The sequence below is a fragment of the Cygnus atratus genome, chromosome 6, assembly GCF_013377495.2.
Source record: "Cygnus atratus isolate AKBS03 ecotype Queensland, Australia chromosome 6, CAtr_DNAZoo_HiC_assembly, whole genome shotgun sequence".
NCBI lineage: Eukaryota > Metazoa > Chordata > Aves > Anseriformes > Anatidae > Cygnus > Cygnus atratus.
In genome coordinates, this window is record NC_066367.1 from 30,092,646 (window position 1) to 30,103,509 (window position 10,864).

The 10,864-nt window shown below is 71.1% G+C and overlaps 2 protein-coding genes across 2 annotated transcripts; one reads left to right on the forward strand and one right to left on the reverse strand.

Annotated features, from left to right (window-relative positions):
• Positions 1-1,801: 1,801 nt before the first annotated feature.
• On the forward strand, positions 1,802-3,271 carry LOC118259520 (C-X-C chemokine receptor type 2-like). Its single transcript, XM_035569133.2, has one exon. It carries the CDS (start codon positions 1,802-1,804, stop codon positions 2,870-2,872), a length of 1,071 nt encoding a protein of 356 aa, XP_035425026.1. The 3' UTR covers positions 2,873-3,271.
• Positions 3,272-4,370: 1,099 nt separating this feature from the next.
• RUFY4 (RUN and FYVE domain containing 4) lies at positions 4,371-10,864 on the reverse strand. Its single transcript, XM_035536999.2, has 12 exons — positions 10,794-10,864; positions 10,095-10,180; positions 9,194-9,267; positions 8,746-8,852; positions 8,261-8,386; positions 7,885-7,991; positions 7,636-7,779; positions 6,073-7,039; positions 5,887-5,993; positions 5,221-5,367; positions 4,671-4,802; positions 4,371-4,587 (listed from the first exon to the last, which is right to left on the reverse strand). The coding sequence occupies exons 3-12, from the start codon at positions 9,237-9,239 to the stop codon at positions 4,485-4,487; spliced, it is 1,986 nt and encodes a 661-aa protein (XP_035392892.1). The 5' UTR covers positions 9,240-9,267; positions 10,095-10,180; positions 10,794-10,864; the 3' UTR covers positions 4,371-4,484.

Consider the following 10,864-nt stretch of genomic DNA (forward strand, 5'->3'; position numbering starts at 1 on the left):
GTCCCAAAGGTGTAGGGTGCCCCCAGGGAGCACTGGGGTGACCCGGGGGTGCCCCAGGCGGATGGGGGTCCCCAAAAGCGTGGGGGTGCCCCCGGGAGCAGGGACACCCCCCGGGGGGCTGCGAAGGCTCCCTGGAGCTGCGGGGTGCCTGCAAATGGGGGGGGGGGGGGGTACCCCAGAGGGGCGAGGGGGGGGGGGCTGTCCCCAGGCCATCGGCGCACCCAAGGGGACGCGTGGGAGCCCAAGGGGTGCCCCAAAATCCCAGGCGGGGTGGGGGGGGGGGGGGGGGGGTGCCCCGGGCTGGGGGCGCAGGGGGGGCCGGGGAGGATGCCACTTCCCCTTCGTGCAGGAGGTTTTGCAACCTCGCTTCCTCCCGGGGCAGCATAAAGCGGCGCCTCGGGGACCGGGGCGGCCGGCGCAGGTGAGGGACCCGCTGGCGGAGGGGTCCCCGGCCCCACGCGTCCCCGGGCGCCCCAAAGCTGGTTTTTGGGGTGACGGCTGAGAACGTGCCCGTGGCAGCCCGCGGCCGGGGGCGCGGAGGGGAAAGGCTCGGGGAAATCTTTCCGGCACGGCTGGGAAGGGGAGAAGATTTGGGGGTCCGGAGGAGGCAGCCGACAGAGGGTGAGTCCGCGGGGTGCTCGGCTTTGGGGTGGGACGGGGGCACCCCGCTCCTTGTGTGGGGAAGGGGGCGCGGGGAGGGAGCACCCCGGGCTCCACGAGGGGTCCTGGTGGGGGTGAGCCCCCCCCCCCCCCCCCCCCCAAGGGGGACCCCGGTGTCCCCAGGCGGTTCCGTGCGTGGGGTCGGGAGGGGAACCGGGGGGCTTGCCCTTCTGCGGGGGGAAATTCGCCTCTTCGGGGGGGGGGGGGGGTCGGAGAGGAACTGCAGGGATTGTGGAAGCCAAAAATAGGGCGAGGGGAAGCGGGGACAGCTCGGGGGAGCCAGCGCAGGAGATGGATTTGGGGGGAAATCGCCTCCGGCCAGGAGGGGAAGGTTGCTCCCGGGGAGAGCATCGGGGTTCAGGCCCCAGCCCTGGCGCTCGGCAGCATCGGGAGCCGTGGCGGCAGCGAGGAAAGGTTGGGGCGCGAAAACGAGGTGCCGGAAAGGTCCCGGCCCGTGGTGGGGTAAGGCTGGAGCCCGGTGGCGTTCGGGGGAGCAGGGGCAGGGCGCAGAGGTGTCCCCAGGGGCCAGGACGCGAGCGGCAGCCGCCACCTGCCATTTCCCCATCGCGGGGCCGCGGGGATGCCCGGCAGCGGAGGAACAGGAAAGCCAGAGACGTGAAATCTTTCCAAAACCGCCTGCAAAGGGTGACACATCTTTCCGTCCGGGGGGTGAAACCTCTCACGGGGACAGGACCGGTGGGGAGAAGGGGGTGAAACCACCACCAAACCCGCCCGATGCTCAGGGGATGGATGGGGGAGCCGGGGGTGCCCCGGGGTCCCCAAACAGCTCCGAGGACGCCCCCAAAACCGGGGTCTCGGGGATGCTGGAGGGGCCGGGTGTCCCCTGAGAAGAAGTGGCCAGGGACCCCCCTCCTCCTTGGGGGATGGACGCGGAGGGGACACGGAGGGGCAGGGCTGGGATGAGGTGGGGCAGACAGGGGGGGGTTGTGCCAGGGGGGGGCACGTTAGGGACAGCGGCCAGGCGCCCTGTGCCTGGCACAGAGGGGACGTGGGGGCACAGAGAGGCGGTGGGGGCTGCCTGCTGGCCAGGGGGACCCCCAGGGATGGAGGTCCCGGAGGTGCTGCTGGCCCACGCCGCGCTCCCTGCCATGCTGATGGTGCTCTGTGCCTCACAGGCAGGATGGACACCATCTCCTTCAACGGGGACCTCTCGGATTTACTCTACAACTACACCTATGACTACAGCACGGCCCTGCCCGACGCCGCCATCTCCTCGTCCCCGTGCCGGCCCGACGGCTCCGTCCTCAACAAGTACCTGGTGGTCTTCATCTACTGCCTCGTCTTCATCCTCAGCGTGGTGGGCAACGGGCTGGTGGTGCTGGTGGTCACCTCCAGCCACACGAACCGCTCCGTCACCGACGTCTACCTGCTCAACCTGGCCGTGGCCGACCTGCTCTTCGCCCTCACCCTGCCCCTCTGGGCCGCCTACCGGGCCCACGAGTGGGTTTTCGGCACGGTGATGTGCAAGGCCATCTCGGTGCTGCAGGAGGCCAACTTCTACAGCGGCATCCTGCTGCTGGCCTGCATCAGCGTGGACCGCTACCTGGCCATCGTCTACGCCACCCGCGCCGCCACCGAGAAGAGGCACTGGGTGAAGTTCGTCTGCCTGGGCATCTGGGTCTTCTCCGTGCTGCTCTCCCTGCCCGTGCTGCTCTTCCGCGAGGCCTTCGTCTCGCCCAGCAACGGCACCGTGTGCTACGAGCGCATCCGCGGCGAGGACACGGCCAAGTGGCGCGTGGTGCTGCGGGTGCTGCCGCAGACCTTCGGCTTCGCCCTGCCCCTCCTGGTCATGCTCTTCTGCTACGGCGTCACCGTGCACACCCTCCTGCAGACCAAGAACGCCCAGAGGCAGCGGGCCATGAAGGTCATCCTGGCCGTGGTGCTGGTCTTCCTCGTCTGCTGGCTGCCCTACAACATCACGCTGGTGAGCGACACCCTCATGAGGACGCGGGCCATCGCCGAGACCTGCGAGCGCAGGAACCACATCGACACGGCCCTCTCCGTCACGCAGGTGCTGGGCTTCGCCCACAGCTGCCTCAACCCCATCATCTACGCCTTCATCGGGCAGAAGTTCCGCAACAGCTTCCTCAAGATCCTGGCGCAGCGCGGCCTCATCAGCAAGGACGCCGTGGCCCGCTACGGCCGCGCCTCGTACGCCTCCACCTCCGGCAACACCTCCACCACCCTCTGAGCCCCGCGGATCCCCCAGGCCTGATGCAGGCACCCCGAGCACCCCAGCATCCTCACCCGGCGCCCCGAAACGCAGCCTCGGGAAGCGGGCACGGCCCCCCCAGGGCACCCGGGTGGCCGTCACCGGGGGCTGCCGGTGGCGGGGCTTGCGTGTGGCCACCCGTGTGTGCGGTGCTGTGCAGCTGGGAGGGTCACGGGGGGGGGTGACTCTGAGCCCTGGTGGCACTGTGACGCCGTGGTGAGGCGTGAGGCCACCGCACATCAGCATGGGGGGACCCCAGGCGCTGCCCGCCCTCCCCGCACGCCGGGATGGAGCCTGGGACTTTGGGGAACCCGTGGCCCCCGTGTGACAGCGGTGGCCGCTGGCCGCCCAGCAATAAAGGAGGTGGCGGGTCTGTCACCCGTGTGTGGCTCCTGTTGGCCGGGGGGGTGGCGGGAGGGGGCCGGGGCACGTCCCCGCCGTGCCGCGCATCCAGGGCGCTTCCTGGGGACAGCGGGTGCAGGAAAGCGCCGTTACCCAAGAGGCTGTTGCGGAAGGTTTGCGTCCCGCACGTCCCCAGAGGGGACCCAAAACCTGGTCTCGCTCCGTGCAGCCGCCGAGACAGGCCCTGGCCCTTGCCCAGCTCGGGGTCTCCGTGTCGCCTCTGTCCCAGGGCTGGGGACAAAGCCCCGCCGCTCCCTCCCCGCCGCCTGTCTGAGCGCAACCGAAGCAAATCACTGCAGGATCCCTCTGTGGCCCGTCCCCGCGCTTGGTGACACCGAGCCTGCCCTGTCCCCCCTGCTCCCCCTGAGGGTGGCAGCTCCTGGGGCTCCCACCCCGTGTCCCCCCAGTGCTGCGGTGCCGGCCCATCGTTGTGCAAGGAGCCGGGAACCTGGCCTTACACAACCTACACGGGGTGGAGGGAGCGTTTCCGCCGCAGCTTGGGCAACCGGGGCTGGCACCGGAGCGAGGAGGGGGCTGTGACCCTGCTGGGGTCCCGCCTGCCACCCTGGTTGGGCCCAGCATCACGGTGCCTGCCCCAGGGTCTCTCCAGGAGGGTCCCACATTGTTCCTCTGTCACCCCTGCTCCAAGCTCCTGGGGGTCCTTAATCCTAGGGGCCCTTATTCCTGGGGGCATCAGCGGGTGTGCAGGATGGGGGGATGGCTGGGGACAGGGCACGGGGGTCCCCTGCACTCAGGCGGGGAGTCCGGGGGATTCGGGGCTGGCAGGGGCAGCGGGGCAGCTCGGCAGGGCCAGCCCATCACCTTTGTGTCTGGGAAAGCTCTTGCCCAAGCGGCGCCTTGCAGCCCGGCAGGAAACCGGGGCTGTTGGCTAAGAGCCCTCTCCCCCCTGCATCGGGCCTCAGCTGGGACACCCCACTAAAGGACAGTCCCCCCGGGGAGGGCTCAGACACCCCCGTGCCATCATCCCCCCGCCCACACCCGGCCGGGCTGACGACGGACAGACGACACTGGAGGCGCTGGGATGGCAGGACTGGGTTGTTTCCCTCTCCACGGGCCGGCCGTGCGGAGAACATCTCAGCCCCAACACCTGGGGTGCCAGGACCTGCCCGCAGGCCCCGTGCCCCAGGCGCAGCAGGACAGACCCCCTCAGGACAGACCCCCTCGGCACTCACGTAGCCGCCGGGTGCCTCTGCTGGTAGCAGAGCAGGCAGCACCGCCCCTGCTTGCCCACGTCCACGGAGCACGCGTGGCACACCTTGCCCTGGCACAGCCTGCCAAGAGGTGGGTGTGCGGTGAGGGCCGTGCCACCCTGGCGCGGTGTCCCCACGTCCCCCCGGTGTCCCCGGGAGCCCACCTGCAGCAGTATCTCCGGGACAGGAGGCGGAAATCCTTGTGGCAGCGGGCGCACAGACCTGCATCGCGGGGCGCCGGGCTGGGTGCTGGAGCATCGATGCCCTCCGTCTTCTGCCACAGGGCGTCCTTCTCCCTGCGGGGTTGGGACACGGGGAGGGGACACGTCACCCCCGGCGGGGCACAGGGCCGCCACGGGCAGGTCGTGTGTGCGTGCGTGTGCCCGTGCGCCTGACGGGGTCCGTGCGACAGCCCCTCCGCAGCTGTCGTGCCCGGGCTGTGCCCAGGTTTGCGCCATAACCCACGTGTGACAGCGTCGCTGCTGCTGTCCCCGCACTGTGGGGTGGGGGTCCGAGGGCGTGGGCGGGTGTGGGAGACCCAAGGCGGGCACCCAAAATGGGCACCCAAGACGGGCACCCAAGGGAGGCACAAGAGACGGGCACCCCAAGGTGGCGAGTGGGGTTTCCCTGGGCTCTGGTGCCCTCCTCTGGGCAAAGGGATTTGGGAGCATTTGTGCGTCCGTGAGGGCGAGGGCTGCGGGCCCCGTGTCTCACCGCAGCAGCTCCAGCAGCCGCCCCTTCATGTCGCGGATGAGCTCCTGCTGCCGCGCCTGCTCCGCGCCGCGCGTGGCCTCCCGCTCCAGCGCCTCCCGCTGCGCCCGCTGCAGGGCCGCTGCCCAGCGCTCCCCGTCCTGCCGGGCCCTGGCACGGGGCAGGCACGGCGCCTCTGAGCCCAGCCCCGGGGTGGCCGTGGGGAGAAGGCCCTCCCGTCCCCGGGTGGCCGTCTCCCCGTCCCTTCCCAAAGCCAGCCAGCTCCCCGTCCCCACGGCTGCCTCGCCATCCACAAGGTCATCACGTCCACGCGTCGAGATGCCCGTCCGTCCCTCCCCACTCCCATCCCTCCGTCCCTCTGCCCGCCCATCCATCCGATCACCCCAAATCCATCCCTCCAGCCCCCCACCCGTCCCTCTCTCACCCCACATCCATCCTTACCTCCCCCACCCCAAGTCCGTTCCTCCATCACCCCACCCATCCACCGTCCGTCCCTCCACCTCCCCATCGATCCCCAGACAGATTCTACCCTCCCTCCCCAAATCCCCCTCTCCCTGCCCTTCCCCAGGCTCTGCTCCCCAGATCTGCAGTGGGGCACCAGGGGTCACCCCTCCCGCGTGCCCGTGTACTTGTAGGGCCGGGGGCCCCCACGGCGTGTCCCCTCCCCACCTGCTGAGCTGCTCCTGCAGCTGTGCCACCTCCTCCCGCTGGGCCTGGAGCTGCCGCTGGCTCTGCCGAGCCTCCTCCTGCGCCGCCGTGGCCAGGGCTGCCAGGCGCTGCGGGACAAGCGGGGCTCAGCCCTGACCCCCCCCCGGCCCCCCACCCCACAGCGGGGCACCCCCAGCTTGCCCGTACCATCGCCACGTCAGCGGCCGTGCCGGGGTCCCCCTCTCCCTGGCCGTCCATCGTGGGGTCCTGGGGACCGCGGGCGAGCTCCAGCGCCCGCCGCAGCACCTCCTCGAGCGCGGCCACCTCGGCTGGGGTGCCCGCATCCTTCGGGGCGTCTGTCCGTCCCCCCGCCTCCAGCATGGCCTGGCAGTCCTGCAGGCGCGAGGCCAACGCCGCCGCCTCCCCCAGCGCCTCGGCCAGGCGGGCGCCCTGCTCCTCCGCCACCTCCCGCCACCTCCGGGCCTCCTCCTGCGCCCGTGCCAGCGCCTGCGGGCCCCCCGCCTCGGCCAGCGCCCGGCTGAGGAAGACGTTGGTCTCCCGCAGCGCCTCGGCCTCGCGCTCCCGCAGCCGGGCCTGCCGGGCGCTGCTCTCCTCCCGCTGCCGGTGCCGCCGCTCCTCCCGCGCCAGCCGGGCCGCCAGCACCCGCGCCGCCTCCTCCTGCCGGCACAGCTCGGCACGCAGCCGGGACACCAGCAGCGATGCCTCCGTCCCTGGCGGGGCGCCGGCCATGAGCCCCGTGCCGGGCGGTGGTGATGGGATGGGGTCACCATTGGTACCAGGCTGGGGGACCTCCATGGTGCTGGGGATGTCCTCTTCTTCCTCATTTTCATCCTCTTCCTCCTCCTTTTCATCCTCTTCCTCCCCCTTTTCGTCCTCCTCCTTCTCATCGTCGTGGTCTTCCTTTTCATCCTCCTCCATATCCAGCTCCCCCTCCACGTCCTCCTCCCCCTCCACGTCCTCCTCTCCCTCCACGTCCTCCTCCTCCTCCTCACCCCCCGCTCGTGGGGAAGCCGAGGCGGGTGGGCTCGGCTGGGCTGGTGCCCTACGGGGTGCTGCGATGGGCTGCGAGGTGTCATCGGCACACCCGTGTGCCCCCGGGCCGGTATCGCCTGGCTGTGGGGCCGTCTTTGCCATGCTGGGGCGCACCAGTGTCCTGGAGGGGACACGGGGCTCAGGGCCACCGAGGCCACCGGGTCCCCCCCCATGAGCCACACTCCCCATAGGGCACCCTGGGCGCAGCGCTGGTGGAGAGGGCATCGGGGCTGAGCGGGGCTTGGGGACGGATGGGCTGGTGACACTGGGTAGCACGCGGTGCCGGGGGACCAGCCTGGGTGCCACAGAGCGTGTGGCACTGGGACACCCCCATGAAGGTGGCCGGGGGGTTTGGGGACCGCAGGTGTGCTCCCGCCTGTGCGCGCGGCAGAGCAGGGGGGGGTGCGTGCCTGTATCCACGAGCGTCCCCGTGCAAGGGTGCGCGCACACGTGTGCGTCCCGGTGTCTTGGCTGTCCCGGTGCCCGTGCGTGTTGCAGCAGACCCGTGTCTGCTCAGGGGTTTGGCAGATGGGCGCGGGCACGCGTGTGCAGGCACGCGGCGTGTTTGTGCACACGTGCCTGAGGGCACGGCTGTGCGCATCTGTGCGCGGGGCAGCGCGCAGAGGGGGACCTGGATCGGGGCAGGGAGGGGATGCCTGTGACGGTGAGCCTCGGGTGTCCCCCCCACCCCCCCCCCCCCCGTGTCCCCGTGCTCACTCAGAGAACATGGGCCAGGCGGTGTCCAGGTCAGCCCTGCGCAGGGCCAGCTGGAAGGTGACGCCGTCCAGCTCGTACAGGCTGCCCAGGATCTCCGCCCGGCGCTGGGGGCTCAGGAAGGGGCTGCGGGCGTAGTACCACTCGCTGCAACCACACAACAGGCTCGCACACCCTCTGCAGCCATGCAGAGCAGGGAGCTGCCCCTTGCTGTCACCCCCCCAGCGGCACAAGCCCCCCCCGTGCTCTCACCTGAGGCTCTCGGGGTCGAGCAGGCAGAGCTGCAGGGACTCTGCCAGCTGCCGGTGCACCAGGCAGTAGCGCAGGAAGGCCCGGCCCCTACCCACGGGGGTCTTCAGCTGGGGGGGGGGGGAGCGAGGGTTAGCCAGCCCTGCCACGCCAGCCCCCGCCACCCCGCTCCCCCCGACCCCAGCCCATGCAGGGGGGGCTCCAAGGCCAGCTCTGGGGGCTTGGGGGGCAGCGGGGAGCCCAAGGAGCATCGGGGACACTTATGAGAGGGGAGAAAATCAAGCACAAGTACACGAGTGCCCGTGCCTGGAGTGGGTGTGCACACACAAGCGTGCACACGTGGGTGCCCCGTGAGCCCCCCCGGGTGGCCCGTGCCCACCTTGTCCAGCGAGGTGACGAAGCGAACGCCCTCGTGCTCCTGCCGGCGCCGCGCCAGGCCCTGGCACAAGAAGTCCCAATAGTCCTTGCGCTGCCCGAAGAAGCTCTTCTTCTCCTTGAGGTCAAACTGGCAGAGACACGGGCTCGGTTTGGGGGGTCCTCGTGTCCCCCCCAAGCTGTCCCCCATGGTATCCAGCCGGCTCCCCCAGTGGGGACCCTGCATGGCTCCTCCCGGCATCCCCTGGCTGGGGACAGCCCTGGTCACGGGCTCTGTGCCTCAGTTTCCCTCTTGTTGCACGCACAAATGGTCCACGTGCGGATGCAGGCGAGCCCAGTTTGGGTGCCCACCTGCACGGCTGGGGATGCTCACGGGCAGACGATGCCATCTGGAGTCCCCCCCCCCCAAAAAAACCAAAAAACCACCTGGCACAGGGGGTCCCCTGCCTCACCCCAGGGAAAACCGCAGCGCCGGGGCGCGGGGGGTACCTGCAGGAGGAACTCCAGCTGGGCGCAGAGGCTGTGCAGCTCCCGGCTGCCGTCCGTCACCGGCAGGTTCTGCTCCCGGTAGCCGCGGTTCAGCTCGCCGATGGTCTCTGCGGGGGCGCCGAGGATGAGCTGGCACGGCCCTGCCCGGGCACCCTGCCCAGGCACCCTGCCCAACCCCGCGGCTCCCGGCTCCAAGCCCCGGGGATTTCTGCCCGCAGGTGAAAGAGGAACCTGGGGAGGGACGCGGAGGGGGGCACGGGTACCCGCCGGGCACCGCCGGTCCCCCAGGGCAGCGGGGAGGGCTGGAGCGGGCAGCGGTGGCGGGGATGGTGCTGGGGGTGCGGGGGAGCCGTGGCGGGGCGCCAGCGGGGACCTGGTGGCTGCGCGGTGGCGGGAGGCGAGGGTGCCCGGGGGGACACGCGGGCAGGGGCCGCGCTGGCACACTTACTCTGCAGGTCCCTGATGACGCGGCTGAGCTCCCCGTCCCCTGCCATGGCTCCGTCCCCCAGCCCGGGGGGGGCTCTGCAAAGGCAGGGGTGCCCGTGAGGGGTGCTGCACACCAAACTGCGGCCTGGCCTCTCCCTGCCCCACAGGCGGGGGTTGTAATCCCCCCAGCTCTACCATGGGGCTGCCTTCTCTCAGGGTAAGAAGGGGGGCCCCCCCCCCCCCTCCATTAACTGGGGTATGGGGTGGGCAGTGCTGCCCCACCCCATGCCCCCTTGGTTGTCCATGTGCCATGTCCCAGAGAAGCCAAAACCTTAGGCTCTGCCCAGCTCGCCCAGCCGCTGCCCCGTTCCTCAGGGTGCTGCTGGCACCGAGCCACCCCGCCTGTCCCCGTCCCCGTCCCTGTCCCCGTCCCCCAGGATTCAGGATGTGGGTTTGGCGCAGGGGAAGCGCTGCCTTTGCTTCTGCTCTCGCTTCCCTTGCTCGCACCGTGAACAGCGCGGGGGGCTCCCGGCGGGGGGGTGGGGGGGGTGGGGGTAGGAAAGGGGGAGACCCCCCAACATGCAGACCCCAAAAACGAGCCCCCTGCCTGGCAGAGCCCCCCGGCACAGCACGCTGCCCACGGGAGCGCCACGGGGTTTGGGGGTGTTGTGGGCACGGGGCTGGGGGCCGGGGGGCACAGGGTGGCACCCTGGGGACAGGGCGAGGGACGGTGCCCATAGGGGTGGCACCTCGGGGGTTTGTCACTGCCGGCGGTGGCTGTCCACGGGGCTTGGTGGGGACAGCGGGACACCTGGCCTCCTGTCCCCGTGCCCTTGGGCGCCCTTGGGTGCCCTTGGACGTCCCGGTCCCTCCCTGCCCACCCTGCCCGTGCCTCAGTTTCCCCCGGCGGAGCTGCCCCTTACCTGCAGCCGTGGGGTGCCCTGGGGTGCCGCCGGCTGCTCGCTGCTCCCCGCGCCCACGCCGCGCCCCGCTCCTTCTCCTTTTGTACCTCGGCCAGGAGGAAGTGCACGGGATGGGGGTGGCCTTGTCCCCCCCCCCCCCCCCCCCCCCGCCTCGCGCCCCGCACCGAGCCCCACAGCTCTGCCCCCCGGCAGCCAGCTCCCGGCGCTGGGGGTGCCGGCTTTGTGGGGGCAGCCAGGCCCTCCTGGATGGTCTTCTGCAGGGGGGGGGAGCACCGTGCCAGGCCTGGGGGCACCCCAACACCCTCCAAAGGGTGGGCACCCCATTTGGGGGTGCTTTGAGAGACCGCCCCCAGATTTTGGGGAGCGGGTCCAGCTAGGAGCAGCCACAGGGGAAGCAACATCCTTAAGGGACAGAGCCCCCCCCCATGCACAACGGCCCCAGGGAGAACATCCCCTAAGCACAGAGACCCCCCCAGGAGGAGGAGCCCTCCCCAGCAAGGCCCATAGCCCCCCCCCCAGGGTACACCCCCCTCGGTGCAGTGCCCAGAGCTGAGGTGCAAGCACCTCCTCGTGCACCCCGGCCGTGCCCCCCCCCCCCCTCGCTATCAGTGCAGGACCCGGGGACTCGCTGCCATCCCGCTCCCCGGGTGGATGCCCCCCACATCCTGCCCCCACCCCCCCATCACCCCCTGCCCCTACCTGTGCCACCGGGGGGGCCGGGGGCACCGCCACCCCCAGCCCGGGCCTCGCTCGGCACCAAAGCGAAAGCA

Excerpts from the sequence above, each read along its gene's own strand:
- LOC118259520 (XM_035569133.2), top strand. The coding sequence starts at position 1,802 with ATGGACACCATCTCCTTCAACGGGGACCTCTCGGATTTACTCTACAAC.
- RUFY4 (XM_035536999.2), bottom strand. The coding sequence starts at position 9,239 with ATGGCAGGGGACGGGGAGCTCAGCCGCGTCATCAGGGACCTGCAGA. Across the intron at positions 7,992-8,260 it reads TCGTCACCTCGCTGGACAAG|CTGAAGACCCCCGTGGGTAG; the intron begins GTGGGCACGGGC and ends CCCCCCCCCCAG. Across the intron at positions 5,994-6,072 it reads CGGCCGCTGACGTGGCGATG|CGCCTGGCAGCCCTGGCCAC; the intron begins GTACGGGCAAGC and ends CTTGTCCCGCAG.